General features: G+C 32.4%; 1 protein-coding gene, 1 long non-coding RNA gene, 1 other non-coding gene and 1 pseudogene across 4 annotated transcripts; 2 read left to right on the forward strand and 2 right to left on the reverse strand.

Moving 5' to 3' along the window:
* On the forward strand, positions 1986–6473 carry LOC109362306 (protein SUPPRESSOR OF GENE SILENCING 3-like). 2 transcript variants are annotated; one of them, XM_019608012.1, is made up of 6 exons: positions 1986–2197; positions 3002–4061; positions 4308–4602; positions 4756–5000; positions 5632–5789; positions 6111–6473. In XM_019608012.1, exons 2-6 carry the CDS (start codon positions 3027–3029, stop codon positions 6313–6315), a joined length of 1938 nt encoding a protein of 645 aa, XP_019463557.1. In that variant the 5' UTR covers positions 1986–2197; positions 3002–3026; the 3' UTR covers positions 6316–6473. The 2 variants fall into 2 exon arrangements, with proteins under 2 accessions (XP_019463557.1, XP_019463558.1); XM_019608013.1 differs by lacking the exon at positions 1986–2197 and having other exon boundaries at positions 2858–4061.
* On the reverse strand, positions 9192–9939 carry LOC109362314. Its single transcript, XR_002109388.1, has 3 exons — positions 9906–9939; positions 9577–9641; positions 9192–9429 (listed from the first exon to the last, which is right to left on the reverse strand). It is a non-coding gene; the product is annotated as an uncharacterized LOC109362314 (long non-coding RNA).
* LOC109361901 lies at positions 10315–15603 on the reverse strand (annotated as a pseudogene).
* Positions 18571–18651, forward strand: TRNAL-AAG. Its single transcript has one exon. It is a non-coding gene; the product is annotated as a tRNA-Leu (tRNA).

The following is a 19581-nucleotide window of genomic DNA, read 5'->3' on the forward strand; positions in this document are numbered from 1 at the left end:
ATTCATTAAGTATTTCCCCGAGGCAGTGATAGATAATATCATCCACGAAAATGAACCCTAAAAGAAGTAACAGCTAATGCCTCGTTGTAATTTGTATATCCCTGATTCCATTTCCATATTAAGGTAAAGCCGTAAATACTCCCATTTACTTAGATGAATTGAAAATGGGTCGGGCAATTAAACCCAATTAGTATAGTTTTGTTTGTGAGTTGGTTTTGGAGGGAACATAGAACGATAAGGCTCAGTAGTGATGCCTATGAAATCCATTTCCCTCCGAAACAAATTCGCAAAAACCTTACCGAGTAGCTCGGCATGAATGGTGGACTTAGTGGAGTCCAGCGGTTGAAATGAAAGTGAGTGATTCTGATTATGAGGATCAAAATCTCTTACTCGTTTTAGCTTATTGGCCCTTTGAGAACACACTGCCGAGGGAGTAGTGTATTCTAATAGTACCATTCTATTTCTATTTTGTTCATTAAAAACAAACTTTCAAATAATTGATTATAAATTACTCTCTTTTCATTCTAATAATAGGTTTTACATATCATTATTTCATTCTAATAATAGGTTTTAGATATCAATATTTCATTCTAATAGTTTTTATGTTGTGTCTACTTCAAACACTATGACATATTTGTATCCGATATTATATCGTCAAAAACTTTAGTGCGAAGTAGTTGATCTGAGAAATGATTCTCTCCATTTAGCAAATGTCACACAATAATATACAAAAGTCAAATTATAATGACACTTTTATCCTTATATTTGCTATGAAATCACATTTTTGGCATTGAAAATATGAAGAAAAAAAACAACCATTTGCCTTCCCATATGGAGAGAATCCTTGTTAGTTGTTTCTACACTATTTTTGACTTATCCCTTTATCATATAGACTCAATTGCATTTTTATTTCTTTAATTTGAAGTATATGCAATTTTGTTCCCAAGTTTTTTTATCCAATCAAATATTTTTTTAGGTGAAATGTAACGTAATAATTACAATAATTGAATAGATGATATAGAAAAGAACATGATTTGAAAATGTATAAATACTCCATCTTCTACTTCTACTTCTTGAGGAAGAATATCTTCACAGATAAAAACACATAGAGTTACAAGCTAGTTTTGTTAAACAAAGATTTTTTGAAAGCTGGTTATCAAAAGCTACAAGCTCTCCTTTTATATGTAAGTAACCTTTAATCTTTGTTAATTATACTCTAATATTCAATAATCTACATTGTGTATTAGAGACATAGGTATGGCATAACTAGTTGATAGTTGTAAATGAAAGATGGTAATATAAATATATTTGTACAGAAAGAGAGAGTAGTAATGTTAAAGAGGTACTAGATCACCTAAATGAAGTTGGTTGAGCAAAGAAATGGAGTTTTTAGCATCATGTTTCACAACAGTCTCCACTAGAATTATGCAAGCTTCATTATCACCTTCCTGTTTTAATATTGAGAATTTAAGATTTAATTTATTATATGTACACACTATACTTGAAAATATGCTTATTTTATGTGCAACAAGGCAGCCCAAATGATTCTGCTATTCTTGTTGGGTAGATTCCTGTGGGGGGTTGGGGAATCTGGCACACTTCTGTTTTGCTCAATAAATATGTTTCATGGTCTTATATGCTACAATATCATACGCATGACATAGAGGAATGGTGTTTATAAATATAATATGAGATTATTACATGTTTTGCTGGTGGAGAAAAGGACTCGGGTTGGTAGGAACTGAGAAAAAATAATGAAAGTAATTGGGTTTAATTGCCCAATGTAAAAATAAATCAATAAAAATGAAAAAATGTCATGATTTTGGCCCTTCATTTTTTAACTTAATATCATAATATCATTATAAATTGTAAGATCGAACTTTTTAACAATTTCGTGGAGAGTTGCACCAAAATTTGACCGCATCTATCTTGCATTGTGAATTCATTCTAGGAATCCAGACCAATTATGGTTGGACAAAGAAGGTTCTGGAGTGAAAAAGAACATCGCCCAATAGGCCCAAATATGATGGAAACACGTGCACATACAATGTATATGTATATGTATATATACGCGTGGGTAGGTCGGCAAATTGAGCTGAAAGAAAAATATTCATTTTGTCCAAATCATCTTAAAAAATTCTTGGTCAATCTCTTCTCTGCTACTCTGCTGCTGCTGAATTTGCTATCGATCACTAAGGTATTGTTGTGTACTACATCCTCTTTCTGTGTTTCATTCATTTCTTACACGTATCATCTCATATCTATGTAAAAATCTATTTTTTTGTATCTACCTTTTTCTCCTGCAACTTATGCTTTCATTAATCATTTTCCCTCTATTTGAAATCACATCTTTGGGTAGTGTAGAGGATGTTAATTATCAGATTTACGATTTGTATGCCAAAATGAGACTAGGTTTTAATTTTTTCCAAGGTTTTAAATTTGGGTCCACAACCGACCCCACCTAGTGGGATTAAGGCTTGCTTGTTGCTTTTTTGTTTTAAATTTGGGGCCACAACCGCTACAGATGCTGAATCTAAAGGTTTAGGATGGATCTAAAACTACATCCCAGACTTAAACATTTGTCTTCAACAGTTTGTAACGTCAAGGTCTTATAAGTCTATGAAATTGTGACCACAACATCTATTTGAAACCTTGCATTTTCCCTCTCTCAAACTAGTTTGCTATTATGAAATTAATAGTTTCTCCATATTATTGATTTTTCTATTTGATCTGTATCGTCCTATAATTCATTTTCTAGCTTGGATTTATGGTTTTATTCCCACCCCTCTTCCCAATTGTTTTGATGAGTGGAAGATAGTGAACGTTAGTTTAGGCATTATATCTTTTATATTAGTATTTTTTTAAGCAATATAAAAGAGTTCAATTTTGATCAACTGCCCGTGTAATATTTTTTCACCGTCACTCAACCATATGTTTTATTATTCTTTATGAACATTATCAATTCCATTTTTATGCTTGACTGACAAGTGAGATCAACCAGTTATCCACAACTGAGCACCTGCAGAATGAGTTCAAGAAGAGGAGCACTTGCAAGACCTTTTCCTTCCTCTAAACATGATGGTTTTTCTTCTTCCAAAGAGAAAGGCATAACTGAACGTGGTGGTTCTTCTTCCAAAGGGAAAGTAATAGTTGAACCTCAACCAAAGGTTGAGAAATTGAGTCAGGGTCTTGTTGATATTAACATAGGCAGAGGACAAGATGATGGTGAGTGGGAGGTACAATCAAGGAAATCCAAGAATAGAGCTAGAGCAGCGGCAAACACAAGGATGGCACAAAATCCTAGCACTTGGAATCATGTTGAGGTCGGAAGGGGTTCTGGAAATCCATGGCAGACACAAAATGATGACTTTAGGAGAGCTGCCAGTAGAGGAAATGGAAGGCCCCAGTTCACTGCAACAGGACCTCAAAGCTACAGTGTCAATTCAAATCCGTTAGTTCGGGCTCCTCTTGAGAAGGGGTGGAATTGGAAATCTAGAACTATTTATGAGCAGTCCATAAGTGGTGATGTTAACAAGGTAACTGATGAAACTGCATTGAAGTCTTCTGTAAAGAACACTGATGTTGATGATGAAGTGGAGGAGGATTTTGATGATATGGAGGATACTGATGATGATCTGCTGAGTGATGATAATGATTCTGATTATAGTCAAAAGAGCCATGAGACTTATAAGAACAACAAGTGGTTTAAGAAATTCTTTGCAACTTTGGATACCCTAACTGTCGAACAGATCAACGAACCAGATAGGCAGTGGCACTGTCCAGCTTGTCAAGGTGGTCCTGGTTCTATTGAATGGTACAGAGGTGTGCAGCCTCTGATGAATCATTGTAAAACAAAGGGGTCAAAAAGGGTGAAGATCCATAGGGAGTTTGCTACAATTTTAGATGAGGAATTATACAAAAGAGGCACTTCAGTAATTCCATTTGGCGAAGTATATGGTAAATGGAAAGGTTTAAAATGTGGGGAGAAGGATCATGAAATAGTTTGGCCTCCGATGGTTGTTATTCAGAATACACAACTTGAACAAGTTGAAAATGAGAAGGTATAACTATATTTTCATATTTGCAACAAAAATTACCTTGTGACCTAGAGGTCATGGGCTCAAATCCTGGAAATATCCTATTATCTTGTGAGGGTAAGACTGTGTACATCCACCTTCCTCAAACCCCACTAGGTGGGAGCCTTGTGAATTGGTCCGTCCCTTTTTTTTCTTGTATTAATATAGCAAAACATTCTTAATTTAACAAAATCGTTCCTGAGTTAAATCCATATTTTTCTTTGTATTTAGTGGATAGGTATGGGTAACCAGGAGCTTCTAGAGTACTTTAGCACATATGCTGCTACAAAAGCTCGACACGCCTATAGCCCACAAGGTCATCGAGGGATGAGTCTTTTGATATTTGAAAAGTCACCTACAGGTTATATTGAGGCAGAGCGTCTACATAAGCATTTTGTGGATGAAGGAACTGGTCGAGATGCTTGGCTTGGTCGCCGAAAGTTATTTCTCCCTGGTGGACAACGTCAGCTCTATGGTTACATGGCTCTAAAAGAAGACATGAATTTATTTAACAGGCATTCTCAAGGTTCTTTTTCATCCTTCCTCCTTCATTTCATTTTCTTTGTCATACTCAGGCCATGCAGGTTGTTTGATGAGTATTAGTTGCATGTCAGCAAAACAATTTTTATGGAGACAATGTGCTTATTTTCTTTTGTTTGTTTTATCTGAAATCACATAGGCAAAACTCAGCTTAAGTATGAGATGAAATCATTCCTGGAGATGGTTGTAAAAGAAATTCGTAAAATGGGTGAGGACAACGAACAACTTCACTATTGGGTGACCAAGGCTGGAAAATACGAAAAACACAAAAAAATTCTAGAAGAATCTTTAAGTGTAATGGCTGAGAGAATGCGGCAGACAATGGATGAAAGTCATATCGTAAGGCTTAGAACCAAAAAGCAACATGACGAAACTAGCGAAGAGGTAATGTTAACATCTGAATCTTTATGGTAACCTATATTTATGGGGATGTACAAAAGCTTTGTTAGAGAAAGCATGGATAAGCTAAACACACTCAAACTTGCCTTCTCTTTATGATTCAAACGATTTTGTATATGATGTGATTTGTGTGCTTGTAGAATTTCTGTCTAACTTGTCATTGTTGAGGAGCTAGGAAGAAAATATAATGTTGAGTTTGTCCAATTTGTTCACACCTTATCGTCTTCTTTTTAATCAATGTGCATTGGTAGTAAGTTGCATATCCCAAAATGCTATAGTTTATTTAAAAGGGATGTTTTTTATAATGCATTAGAAGAACAAGACCCGTTCTTGTAAATATTTAGTGAAGGAAAATTGCATATGTTTTTTAGTGAAGTATGATGCATATTCTTTTGCTATTTTATCTAATGATATTCATAAAATATATAATACAACAAGCATTGTCTATTTTCAATTTAAAGAAGTAATATTTTATCCCCACATAATGACTTGAGGCTCAATTTGCTTTTCCTTCTCAGTTAGCAATTGTCACTAGTGTATTCTTCATTGGTCACAAAATATCTATGATGTTTCTTTTTACCTCTTCTAACCATTGTAAATTGTGTCTCAATGAAAGTTGTACTTGCAAGAGCAATTTTTCAAGGACCAGATCAGAATCATTCATGATTTAAGGAATGCAAAGGAAGAAGATTTTGAGAGGTTGCAGCAGGAGAAACGTGAAGAGATGAAGCAGTCAAGTACCAAATCTTTAAATGAAAAGGAACATAGAATCAAGTATGGAATGTCATTCCCTCATATTATATGTTGGATTTAGTTGCGATAATCCCAAATAATTATTTTTCACATCCGATGTTTATATGTGTTATGTAAATTATGGGGAAAGCAATATCTTTTAGGTGGTTCTAAAATAGATTGCCTAAGGCTAATTTGAAAGAAAATTAATTTCACATGACTCTAATTTTTGTTTTTGTATCGAAGAGATGCATAGACATATATTGAAAGAATGTTTGGATCCCCATTGTTTTGGTTGTGCACTTATGCTATTTATAACTTTCAATGGTTATGATTTATTTTGATTTTTTTTTTGGATCATAGGGTGGATGAGTATGAAGAGGTTGTTAAGATTCAGGGTACAGAAATGAGTAAATATGTTGCTGAAGAGGAGAAGCTCCGCCAATCTCATGAGGACAATATTGCGACACTAAAGCTGAGGTATTTGGAGGAAGAGGTGCAGTTGGAAAAAAAATTCAATGAGGAAAAGGCCAAGCTCATGGAGAAATATGCCCCATCTCGGGCATAAACAAATTCCATCAGCATTTTATGACTTGAGAATTAGAAAAAACTCTATTTCTGTTTGTCCTTTAGTACATGGAGACAATAAATTCTTTTTGGATTGAAAGTTTGCTAAAATAATGATTATGCATCTTTGCTGATCTTTGATACCATTGGCTAAATATTTGATGTGATTGGTCCTATTTTGTGTTTTTCTGTATAAATTTATGAATAGTAACCAGGCTTATATCAAAAACAAGATGGGCATGTCATAGGAGTGGATCCAAATTTACTCCATCTTGTTTGATATGTGGAGGGGCTTGATTGGGATCATGAGTCCATCCTAGTTGTGTTGCTTCTAAAGAAATTGACTGATTCAATATTATGATCAACTTTGAATCGGTTACTTCTTTATAAAGAAATAACCATGGCAACGTCATGGCAAATAGTCGTGGTTTTTTTCTAGCCAATCGTCATTAGTTATTTCAAAAAGCTGTCACATGGCCTTGTCTGCCATTATACGAAAGCGACATTATGGCTGTATGGTAGTGGCAGTGGAATCGCTATGGCAGAAAAGGTAGAACTTAGGGTAAATGCACTTTTCTAGGTAGGTTTGTTGAAATAAATAATAGGTTGGGTCAAGTTTTTAAGCCCAAATTTAGGTTAAACTCTAACCCCTTTCTAATTTTAGAGAAACTCTTCCCCTCTCTACAACTTCTATAGTCTACAACCAGCTTTTGTCTCCATCATCACTATTGTCCTCTCTCGTTCTTTGTTTTCCTTTTTCTTTATTTTTTCTTAATTGTTATTATATTACTTATATACTTATATTATATTATTTTAAAACTACTATTCTATTTTTTTTTATGAACTGTAATTTTGTTTTTTAGAAGACTTTTAATTTTATTAAACTATTATTACTACTCCCTAATATATCTAGTAAAATACATAATTTGTATTTTCTATTATTTTTTAAGTGAAGTTTTTAAAATGTGGGTTTTCATGTGGTTTTATTTTTAATAATTTTTTATCAATTGTTGATGATATTCAGTATTTGCTCACAATATTATGATGGTTGAATTTGGCAACCGCCATGGGCCATTATCTGCTATCGACTAGTTTGTTATTGAATGCACTTTGTTAACTATTTCCTCTGTCACATTTTTTCAGGTTAGGTTATTTACCTTAAAGCTTATATGATATATACCTTAGTTTTGTCTCTGTTTTTTTTTTCATTTGATGCCAAGTTCCTCTTGAATTAAGCAACATGTTGTATGATGTTCATCCAACAAGACAGAAAATATTTTGGTTGACTCCATTCATGACCTTAATAATGAGAGCATTTCCCTGTTTTGGGAGTCAAAAATTAAAATGTGATACATTGTCTGACATTGCATGCATGTGATGAGCAAACTATTATTGATACATGAAAAATAAAGTTTACAATGGTTTAAATTTCTAACAACCAAACTAAAGTTAGCAAGGTAGAGTTGATGCATATTTCCTCATGTATGTTTGTTATATTTTGTGTTTCCCAGCCAGTGATAATTTTTTTTATGAAATCAAATAAAACTATTTCTTTTTTAAGTGAATTGCTGCATGCTTTGATCGGTAGCACCTTATAAATTATAACCCTCTTAAGGTAAACATTGGACTCTAGAAGATCCCTAATCATTAATAAATAGTTCAAAGAGATTGTGGTTCTTTTTGTGCCTTCAAAATCTCACAGACACAATTTAGAGTTACTTCTACATCAAGGTCTTTGGTCATCTAGAAGAGCATTATCTTAGAAAGGTCATAATCTTAAGTTGTCTCTCTCTTTAGGATAGCTGATTTCCTTAAAATCTGAGTTAAGCTAATCCTTTTTTGGTAGGATAGTTGATGTGTCTAAATTGTAGGACTACTTCTTGAGGTTACAAATTCTTTGTCATAACTGGCTCTCAACCTTGCACTAGAAAATCCATAACTACACTCCTCTTTCACACTTTTCCCATTGGATATTGAGATACAAGATTGAAGCATCATTGCTTTACTTCCACCAAATCACCTTAGGCTGGCATTTATATTTGTTGTTATAACAAATGGGTTCAATTCATGTCAGTTTGTTATAGCTCTAAAGATTTTGAATTGCAAGATACTTCATCTTTGTATTGCAGCTTTCCCTTGAATGCCACAAACATAACAGAAACAAGGAGTACATAGATTTGGTTTCCATTGTAAATTTGTTTTTGTTTCCTCTTCATCCCTCCTTGCAATTTAATTGTTCAAATTTACATCAAGTTTGCTATTAAAAGAGAAATGGAGGGCCAACTGTTTTACGTGCTCAAATTTTGTATCCACCCTTATACTCTATCCAACCAATCACTATTAGGTATGCCATTGCATGCAAACATAGAATATCACTATTTGGTATATCATTGAGCATATAAAAAGTTGGCATTCCATTTCTCTTTTTATGAGATAGTCTCTAAGACAACAAATTATTATCGTTGTGTGTGATTCCACTCCATTTCTTTTTTTCCCCCTCTCTTTATGAGACAATCACTAAGACAACAAATCATTATCATTTTGTGTGTGATTCTTGGTTTAATTACAAAATTTTCAGTTTACTACTTGAAGATCCATCTATCATATTTCATGGACTCCAAATTTTTGAATTGATGTTGATTATAATTTGTGCTACATAATCCGTGATATTTTAAGTTGGTTACTCTTTTATTGGTTGACTAGCTGAATTACACTTTGACACTCGATTTTATGTTAACAAACGTTTTTGGTTAGTTTTATATCAAGTTAAATTTTTATATCAGGTGCTAGTTGAAACAGTAGGCATCTTTGCAAGGTTCTTAGGCATAGAATGCAAATTAACAGTGTTACAAAATTGTTTGCTGTGGCTACTAACTATTGACTAACAGGTCTATCAGTTTTGAGATTATGCAAAATTGCTGTAACACGAGTTATTTATAAACATGTGTCAAGATTCATTACTTTTTTTTAGACCGCACAATATCAGGACCTTAATTGCAAATTGCAACTTGTGAAAAATAAAAACAATCAAAACATGCTTGCAGTAAAGTTTGTACTAGGATCCTGTGTATCTGCCATCTTCACCCTTCACAAAGCCTTCAATTTGTTCTAGTGCCTGCAAGATACATAGGCATATGGATTAGATAAGCATCACCAACATTAAATTTAAATTCAATTATAGTGCCCAAAAATGTTTCAGTTGGACAAGATTAGACAAACTGAAATGGAGTTAGAAGCGCATGGGGCAGAAATTGATGAAAACCTCAGTTGCAATTGCGGTTGGAGACAAACTAGAAACATCTATTTGACCCAGTTTTGCTGCTATGTCTGCACAAAACAGGAAAATATTAGAAATTGCATTTTTCTTGTTATATAGGAACGTATACAATTTGGATGAATAATATATTGAGCTTCACAAAAGATTGCAACGCAGTGGAAGTATGGAACCTTCTTTGTTTGGAAGCTTTGAAACACTTATTGTTACAGACATGAGGACCAAAAATATTAACTTAAGAAGTCATACCAAGGAGACTATGAATGAACACAGACCCACAACTTCTTGATAAAACAAAAGAAGAGTCTTAGACATACTTTCTAATGAGACCCTGGTATTGGCATATGCTTCACCCCTCTCTTCAAAAAGAGCAGACAAACGCACTAAAGCCTGCACGTGAATCCCAAAGGGTTTCTTTGCGAGTTTGATTCTGGAAAGGAAAAAAAAAATGAGGGCTAGAGAGCCATCTCATAAGTATATTTCATGACTTTTCAGTTTTCATATTTTTTTCTTTGCCCTCCAAAAACCAACTCGCAAGTAGACTATAAAAGAAAATTATTATTCATTAGTGCCATAATACGTTGGGCATGACATGATGACATCAAACTAAAGTTAAATCAAGGTTTACTAGACATATTAAATTAGAGTTAGAAAGAACTTTGCAGTGTGACTGTGTCCAACTTCAGAGCTTTAAAATTGTGCTTCGCTTTTCAACTTTTATCATGTTAAATAATGAAAGAATCTTTATGAGAAACTAGGGCCCGAAAAAAGAACTAGGAAAATTAATCAGGAAAGTGTTCAGAATGATGAAAGAATTTCTGTCAAACAAACAATGGGTACATAAATTTCATAATCAGTTTTCTTTTCTTTTCCTAAGCTTTTGAGTTGAAGGGCCATCAGATTCAGATGTAGAATCTAGGCCCAGACATTTGAGAAATGTTACTCTTGCTAATCTGAAATAATAGCATGGATGGAGGAAATACAATGATGAACCCTCCCTCTCTGCAATCTCTTCTCTCACTATCCTTGTGCTTGGGCATGTTGCTATCTCACCTTTTATACTTAGGTTCTCTACCCCCTGTCAAAATACTGTCAGTGCGTATGCTCAATTCATTTGTACTTGTGTTTGGTGAGTATGTTTGATCTTTTTGTTCTTTTCCACAGAAGAAAATAATGTTCAAGGAACATAGTTGATTAAAACTTTATACGGATTTCCAACCTCTTAGGATTAAGGAATTTATATATAAAGGAATTCAAGAACACCCCCATATTACTACTTGGATAGAAGAAGAGGAAATAAGTTTATCCAACTTCTAGAGCAAGACCAATCATACACGTAAAAGAACATCATTACAATATGATTTATTTCCCACTCCACACTCCCAGACCAAATTGCTAATAAAATTAAATTCAATATCTCATCCAGAACATATAAGCGTCATACTAAAATTAATTTACATACTCAGAAATAGTGTAATATCTATGAATCGTCGATATAAAAATTTATACATAGTCAATATAATAAAAAATACAAATCATCAAAATAATTCTTTCCCTAAATAAGAATTAAAAAGTATAGCAAGTTAGCAACAACTTATAGAATGAACATTTATTAGCTGTCAATGTGGATTTAGTAGTTAACAATGTAGTAGAATTTCCAACAATACTGAAATAGGATGTTCATTGTGATAACAACCTTAAGGGGCTGCCTTAAAATTAGGATCGTTTTACCGTGAAATTAAGAGTTTTATAAATCAGAATTCGGTGTTGGTATTGATAGAGATTTTTCGGACAATTTTAAGATAAATTTGTGGGGAAAGATGGAAAAGATATTAATATGGAGACGACACAAGCTCAAGAGCTTGATAAGTCAATGATATTCACCACAAGGAAGGATCCTTGATAAGAATTTAGACGCCACATCGAGGGAGTGATGAGTCTTAGAACATCACAAGAATAAGGATTTTGATAAGTTCAAATTAAGGAGCTTTGGCTCAACTTTAGGAATTCAATCCAATTTTTCTCAAAAACAAACTTGACTTTTATTAATGATCAAATAAAATATAAATAAGCAAACTGCCTTGCTGAATAAAGGTAAGACTAAGATAGAATCCTAATTATTTTCTAATAAACAAAATAAAATTCCTAATTAATCATGTAGATAAGATCCTAACTGATCACGTGCATCAAATTAGGTTGGTTGAGTTGAAATTGCTTGCTTGACTAGGTCTCCACGTTTTTGTTTCATCTCCAATGCTAAAGGTTGCCAAATTCAATTTGAATTATGACTGGTTGAATTGTGATGATTAAATCAACTTAATCTTTACATTGTCTCTAAGCAAGAATATGAGATTAATTCTCATAAATCAACCATGTTGGATTTCAGATCTTTATCTCCACATTATCTTCTTCAATTAATTTCCTAACCCATATTACATGAATAATTGAAATAAACACTTGAACATTTAAATGAAATAACTCCTAAGACAAAATTAAATCCTAAGACTACCTATGAGAATAAATTCTCATTTATTAAACTTAAGCAAATAAACAAATAAACTACAAACTTTCATAATTTATTTTCAATAATATGAACTTCAAGTGACTCTCCTAATTGTAAGATTGTCCTCCACAAATCATAGGTTGGCCCCCTGGTTTACATCATACCCTCCTTTTTGAAAAGAATTTGTCCTCAAATTTGAGGCATCATCACCTTCTGGATCAAAGACCATCTTCTTGAATTGTTTGAAACAATTCTCCACATATTCATCATTGGTCATACCCTTGATGAATAATTCAGCAAGAAGAAAAGCAACCATAATATTTGTTGTTAAAAAATGTGCATCTTTAGAAAACACCATAATAGTTGAGTCTTTATGCCTTGTCCCCATCACATCCATAGGAACAACTTGACCAATGTAAAATTCAGCCTCCCATAAGGGTGGGTGATCAGGTGCTTCTTCCTTAAGGAATATTATTCCAATGTCTTGCAAATATTTTTGAAAAAACCAGGCAAAGACTTGTTAGTGGTAAAAAACAATTTTCCACCCTGGAATGGGGGTATGTGCTATTTTGGACTCAACACATTCTCAACCTTACTTTTTTTTTTAAGGAAATTTCTCTCCTCTTCACTAATCTTCCTCTTTCTTCCAATAACTTTTTTCTTCCCGTTTTCCTTTTCACTCTCAATTTTGCACAGCTTTTCCTTTCTCTCCTCCTCAATTCTCGTTTTCAAAATCTTCTGATCCTCAATTACTTGTGCAGGAGATAAGGGATATAACACCACCTTTCGGTTTTGGTGAAAAATGTGTATTTGTTTGAGAATCCATCATGGATGATTCTCTTGTCCATTTGTCATGGACGACCCAAACGTATATGACTGGTCTCCATGTGAACCACATCACAAAGAACTACATCTTCATATTTTCCTATTGAAAAGGGAACCTCCACTTGCTGATTCACAATAATCTCCCCAATCTCACTTAACCATTGTAGTTGGTAAGGAGTGAGATGTGGTTTAGTCGCAAGGTTTAGTTTTGAAACTAACCTTAAACTAGACATATTGGTACATCCACCATCAATACTCAATAAGCAGACATTTCCTTGGACCAAACACTTAGAATGAAAGATGTTTGTCCTTTGGTTGGCCTCCTCGACCATGACTTGGGTTTCAAGTTAAAACTAGCTCTGATGACCACTTGCTGACAACCTCAAGGGGCTGCCTTAGAATTAGGATCATTTTAACTTGAAATTAAGAGCTTTATAAATCAGAATTCGGTGTTGGTATTGATAGAGATTTTTAGGACAATTTTAGGATAAATTTGTGGGGAAAGATGGAAAAGATATGAAGATGGAGACGCCACAAGCTTAAGAGCTTGATAAGTCAATGATATTCACCACAAGGAAGGATCCTTGATAAGAATTTAGGATAAGAATTTAGACGCCAAACCGAGGGATGATGAGTCTTAGAACACCGCAAGAATAAGGATCTTGATAAGTTCAAATTAAGGAGCTTTGGCTCAACTTTAAGAATTCAATCCAATTTTTCTCAAAAATAAACTTGACTTTTATTAATGATCAAATAAAATATAAATAGGCAATATGCCTTGCTAGATAAAGATAAGACTAAGATAGAATCCTAATTATCTTCTAATAAACAAAATAAAATTCCTAATTAATCATGTAGATAAGATCCTAACTGATTATGTGCATCAAATTAGGTTGGTTGAGTTGAAATTGCTTGCTTGACTAGGTCTCCATGTTTTTGTTTGATCTCCGATGCTAAAGGTTGCCAAATTCAATTTGAATTGTGGCTTGTTGAATTGTGATGATTAAATCCACTTAATATTCACATTATCTGTAAGCAAGAATATGAGATTAATTCATATAAATCAAGCATGCTGGATTTCAGATCTTTATCTCCACATTATCTTCTTCAATTAATTTCCCAACACATATTACATGAATAATTGAAATAAACACTTGAACATTTAAATGAAATAACTCCTAAGACAAAATTAAATCATAAGACTACCTATGAGAATAAATTCTCATTTATTAAACTTAAGTAAATAAATAAATAAACTAAAAACTTTCATAATTTCTTTCCAAGAATATGAACTCCAAGTGACTCTTCTAATTGTAAGATTGTTCTACACAAATCATAGGTTGCCCCCTTGGTTTACATCACATTGTCAGTAAAATGGACAGAGATTACATGTCCTCAACGGTGTCTCATTCTCTGTCTCGAATCAATCAAAATGTTATTTTTTGTTTTTAAAATTTTATTTTATTCACATGACAATATGTGATTGGTCTGAGACAGGGAATGAAAACCCGTGACAGGTGATCCCTTTCCTTGTAAAATGGGATGGAATCTGCCCCTCTAGTAAACATGGAAAGTGATGAGTAGATATTTATTCAACAGAAAGATAGAGTGTAAAAGAGTTAAATTATAAGCTTTATAGAAAATTAGATGAAAATCAAACATAACTAGATAGTCCACATTTATTCTAACAGAATGTAATTGACTTTTAACAGCATTAAAATTCCTTGTTAAACATTTGGCTAATGTCCTCAAACAAATATGGCACCTTTTTTGTCAAGCCTGATAATATGAGAATTAACATGAACTAATGGTGCCACAGGATGTCAACTGGTTGAAATATGGCATCCGAAAGCGCATCGTTTTGCATATTATTTTAAGAAAATTGAAATGGTAAATCACAGTGTGAATATGATAATTAAAGGTTTGCCACAGATTGTCTCTACAATTTATGTGCCAAGGATAATAAAATATAAACAACAATAATAAAAATTTAAATTTTTTAATTTATATGTCATATTTTTATTGATTAGCATGAGACATGATATAAGAATTTATCATATAATATTATGCTGTATTTCGAATTAATTTTGATTTAACACCTAAATTAGAAATATTTGTTCCAAACCGGACTCAAAATTTCCTTGCCTTATACGTGCCACTGGATCAGAAACTAGCAAACTAACCTTCAAGGGTAAAATCCAATTGAGAGTACAACTAACACTCTGACGAGATTAACGGTAAATTTTATGCAGTAAAGGATTATTATGAACGCCATTTAGACAAAATTCTCAGAAATACAACAAACAAATGACAAAGTTTTGAACTTGAACAAGAAATCAACAACACGAATAAGGTTAGAAAACCAATCAATCTATGTTGAATTTATTCATTAAGCTTCAGCTTAAAGGAAAAAATGAAATTAAAAAGAAGAAAAATGGAGGGTGTAGTTATAGGTGTGGAAGAGGATTGGTTGTTGGTGAGTAGTTTTTGTGAGTGGTGAATATCGGCGGTGGATGCAGAAACGGTGGTGGTGGCGGTGGTTGAATCGTGGGAAGTTTCAAAAGCAATGGGTGAGAAAAATAAAAGAATGAAGATGAGGAGAAGAAAGAGAAGGAGTTGAATCCATATGATATGAGGCACGTGATTGTAGAAGTTTCTATGGTAAACTCTTCCCTAAAATCAAACATGTCTATTAACTCAGGGTTAGTTTGGGAGTTGAATTTTGGAGGGAAAAAAAGGAAAGACTTGGAAGTCATCTCATAAGTGTATTTTATGGCCTTTTCTTTCCCTCCATTCCCTTCCAAAATCCAACTCCCAAACTAACCCTTATGGGAAGGAAGGAGATTGGATGAGCAAAGAGAGTGAGTTGTGATTGGTCAAAAAAAATATATTTAAGTTAAAGTTTAATTATTAAATATTTTGCATACCAAATACAAACAGTATATTGAATATCATAATTTGTGAAATAACATATTTCACTCCCACCAAATATGTGAAAATATGAGTAAAATAAATGATTGCAACATTTGGTTTCACTATTTCCAAATAAATCTTTTTTTTGATAAATGTTGGCTTTTAATAAATATTACTTTCAGAAATTAAACACTTCAGTATATAGTTTACTTAAATATCTAATACAATCTTATATTATTAAATCAATGTTTTATTCCTTTTTAAGATGAATATTTTTCTTAATAAATATTACTTTAAAAAATATATTTCTTTATCTTTTAATTTACTTAAACATCTAGTAGAACCTTAGAAGTTATTGTTCCATTGTTCAATTGACTTCACTTGTTTAAGAGCAATCTTCTACCTAAATCTGTCAAACTGCTCTAATAACCTAATATATATATATATATAACTATATAATATTTTAACATAATGTTTTATCTTAATTCTATGCAAGTCTCATGTTACTATCATTTTAAAATCATATCCCATGACACCGTTAGAGAAATTGAATTATCACTATTTTTCCACTTTCCTTTTTACATTGGAAGACCTAATAACTTATGAATTTAATATGTATATACTAATATGTATGTGTTTTTTATACTTTCAACAATATTATAGATTATTCATATGTAAATCATTATTAACTTTCAAATAAAAATAATACAAATTAATTGTAGATAATATGTTAATAATGTAAAAAAACTCATAACTTATTTACAATTAAAAGTAGACATGAAATTTATGTGGCATATTTATAGATATAAGGCAATTATTGTATTTAGACATTATATATTGCATGATAACAATATATATTATTAGTGATAATAAGTTTTTGAGTAAATACTCATTTCAGTTTTTCATATATTTTGACGTGAACAATTTGATCTCTATTAAAAAACTTAAATTAAAAAAGCTTGTAGAATCAATACTCGAAATAAGTAAGGGCAATACTTCAAATTTGGCATATGATGGCCTAACAGGCCAAGCTCTAGCCTTAAGTTTGCAACATGGTCAAAACTTGCTCAATTAACGGCCAAGCTCTAGCCTTAAGTTTGCAACATGGTCAAAACTTGCTCAATTAACGGCCAAGCTCTAGCCTTAAGTTTGCAACATGGTCAAAACTTGCTCAATTAACGGCCAAGCTCTAGCCTTAAGTTTGCAACATGGTCAAAACTTGCTCATGTTAATTGTTAAGTATTGATTTGGTCTCACCTATTCTAAACCCTATTCCTAAGGTGAGCTAAAGTATATGTATCATTCAATTGATAAATTAAATTTATCATTATAATTCGAGTTCATAAAAAGTTTGTTTGTGTTTTTCGCTTACCAACCTAAGTATTTTTTTTATAGAGGCAATATTGTTTTAGTTGAAAAAATTGACAACATAATAATCTAGTTTTACCAGCAGACATTTTCTTAATTTCTCCATTCAACATTATTATTTTTCCGTATTTAAAAAATTGTGCATTACACTTTGGATCTATAAATCCACTAAAACTAACTAACACAAAATACATTGGTTTGATTCAAATTTCTGGACAAATTGTACAAGCTTAAAGTGAATTTAACCCACCAAAATGGGTTTGATTTGAGCCCAATCTTAGACAAATTAAATGATATCTCATTGACTAAATTGTGTAATGAAAATTTTCATGACTAAATTGTAAACAAGATTTATCTTAAAAAAAATTATTTGATGAATATTTAAAAAAAATATGGATAAAATTGAGATTTTTATTTTTCAAATACTAAGCATAACTGATTTTTGAATGATTCTAAGTAGAGCTGTCAAAATGGACGGGCCTGATCGGGTCGACCCGCCAAAGCCCAAAAATTTATAGGGTTTGGGTATCATTTTAGGGTCGACCCGGCCCGACTGGACTATTATAAATTCGGGCTCGGGTCGAGCTTACTCGGACGGGTTCGAGCTACCCGTTTTACTTATATGTTTTAATCTTTTTTAAGACTTTTGGCTCGGTAATAAGCACTAAATGAAAATTCACAAAACAACTTATAATAATAATATTATGTTATTGTGTATTTAATTAGATTTAATCTTTACCACAAATATATAATAAAGAAAATAAAGTTTACAACAAAACTAAAATCAACACAAATTGTTTATCACATAGAACTCCACATAACCAAACCTTATATAATAGTTCACAATGAAAGTGTTGGCAAAGAACATACAAAAGATAATATATTTTTTAGTATCCAAATGTTATATTAAAGTGAATCAACAAATTATATCGTGTTAGAGAGTGAGAGTCCAATAGAAATGAGATATTTAATAAAATAGTTATGTTAAAAATCATACATGTGGACTTAACATCACGTCTTAACTCAAACACAATGCATTGGATCTATAAGTTTGGTTGCATTTGACATAACAAATATGTTTAAAAAAATTTATACGTTAATATCAAATGATACATATTTTTTGAATAGATTAAATGTTAAAATTTAAAAAAATATTTTTTAGTTTATGCGGTTCGGCCCGCCACAACCCGCAACCCGCTTAGAGCGGGTTTGGACTACTATTTGATATGTATAAATTGTATCCGAACTTTTTAGTCCGGTCCGGTTTAGCCCAAACCCGTCCGGGTAGCCCGTTTTGACACCTTTAATTCTAAGTAACTAAACTACGTTTTTTGTACTATAAGTAGGTAAGTGTAACAATTATATGCATGAATGTTGGGATGGCCGAGTTGGTCTAAGGCGCCAGATTAAGGTTCTGGTCCGAAAGGGCGTGGGTTCAAATCCCACTCTCAACATTACTTTCATTATTTTTTCTCAGTTCCTACCAATCCTCGAGTCCTTTTCTGCTCCAGCAAAACATGCAATAATCTCATATTTTATTTATAAACACCATTCCTCTATGTCATGCGTCTGATATTGTAGCATATGAGACCATGAAACATATTTATTGACCAAAGCAGAAGTGTGCCAGAGATTCCCCAACCCCCACAGGAATCTACCCAACAAGAATAGCAGAATCATTTGGGCTGCCTTGTTGCACATAAAATAAGCATATTTTCAAGTATAGTGTGTACATATGATAAATTCAAATCTTAAATTCTCAATATTAAAACAGGAGGTGATGATGAAGCTTGCATAATTCTAGTGGAGACTGTTGTGAAACATGAGGATGAAAACTCCATTTCTTTGCTCAAACAACTTCATTTAGCTGATCCACTACTATTTAACATTACTACTCTCTTTATGTACAAATATATTCCATTTACAACTATCAACTAGTTATACCATATAGACCTATGTGTAATACACAATGTAGCTTATTGAATATTAGACTTTAATTAACAAAAAATAAAAGTTACTTAGATATAAAAGGAGAGTTTGTAGTGTTTGATAACTAACTTTCAAAAAGTCTTTGTTTAACAAAATTAGCTTGTAACTCTTTGTGTAGAAGGTGGGTTATTTGTTCTTTTTCAAATTATATTTTTCTCTATATTAGCTATTCAAATATTGTAATTATTACGTTACATTTTCTTAAAAATGGTAGGAGTCATGCTTGAAATCTTCTTGATGAACCAAGAAGTATGAAATAATCATGAATGAGAAAAATGGAAATTTTCTATATTGAATTGAGTTATAAGAAATAAGGGAATCACTCTTTATATACTACAATGTCTAATTAATAACTAACTAGTTAATCGATTAATTAAACTCTTAATCGATTAACA

This window comes from Lupinus angustifolius, chromosome LG12 (assembly GCF_001865875.1).
Source record: "Lupinus angustifolius cultivar Tanjil chromosome LG12, LupAngTanjil_v1.0, whole genome shotgun sequence".
Classification (NCBI taxonomy): Eukaryota; Viridiplantae; Streptophyta; class Magnoliopsida; order Fabales; family Fabaceae; genus Lupinus; species Lupinus angustifolius.

Bases quoted from the DNA above. Each gene is read 5' to 3' on its own strand.
- LOC109362306 (XM_019608012.1), top strand. From the start codon at position 3,027: ATGAGTTCAAGAAGAGGAGCACTTGCAAGACCTTTTCCTTCCTCTAAA. The intron at 4,062-4,307 runs GTATAACTATAT...CTTTGTATTTAG, and splicing joins AACAAGTTGAAAATGAGAAG to TGGATAGGTATGGGTAACCA. The intron at 5,001-5,631 runs GTAATGTTAACA...TCTCAATGAAAG, and splicing joins ATGACGAAACTAGCGAAGAG to TTGTACTTGCAAGAGCAATT.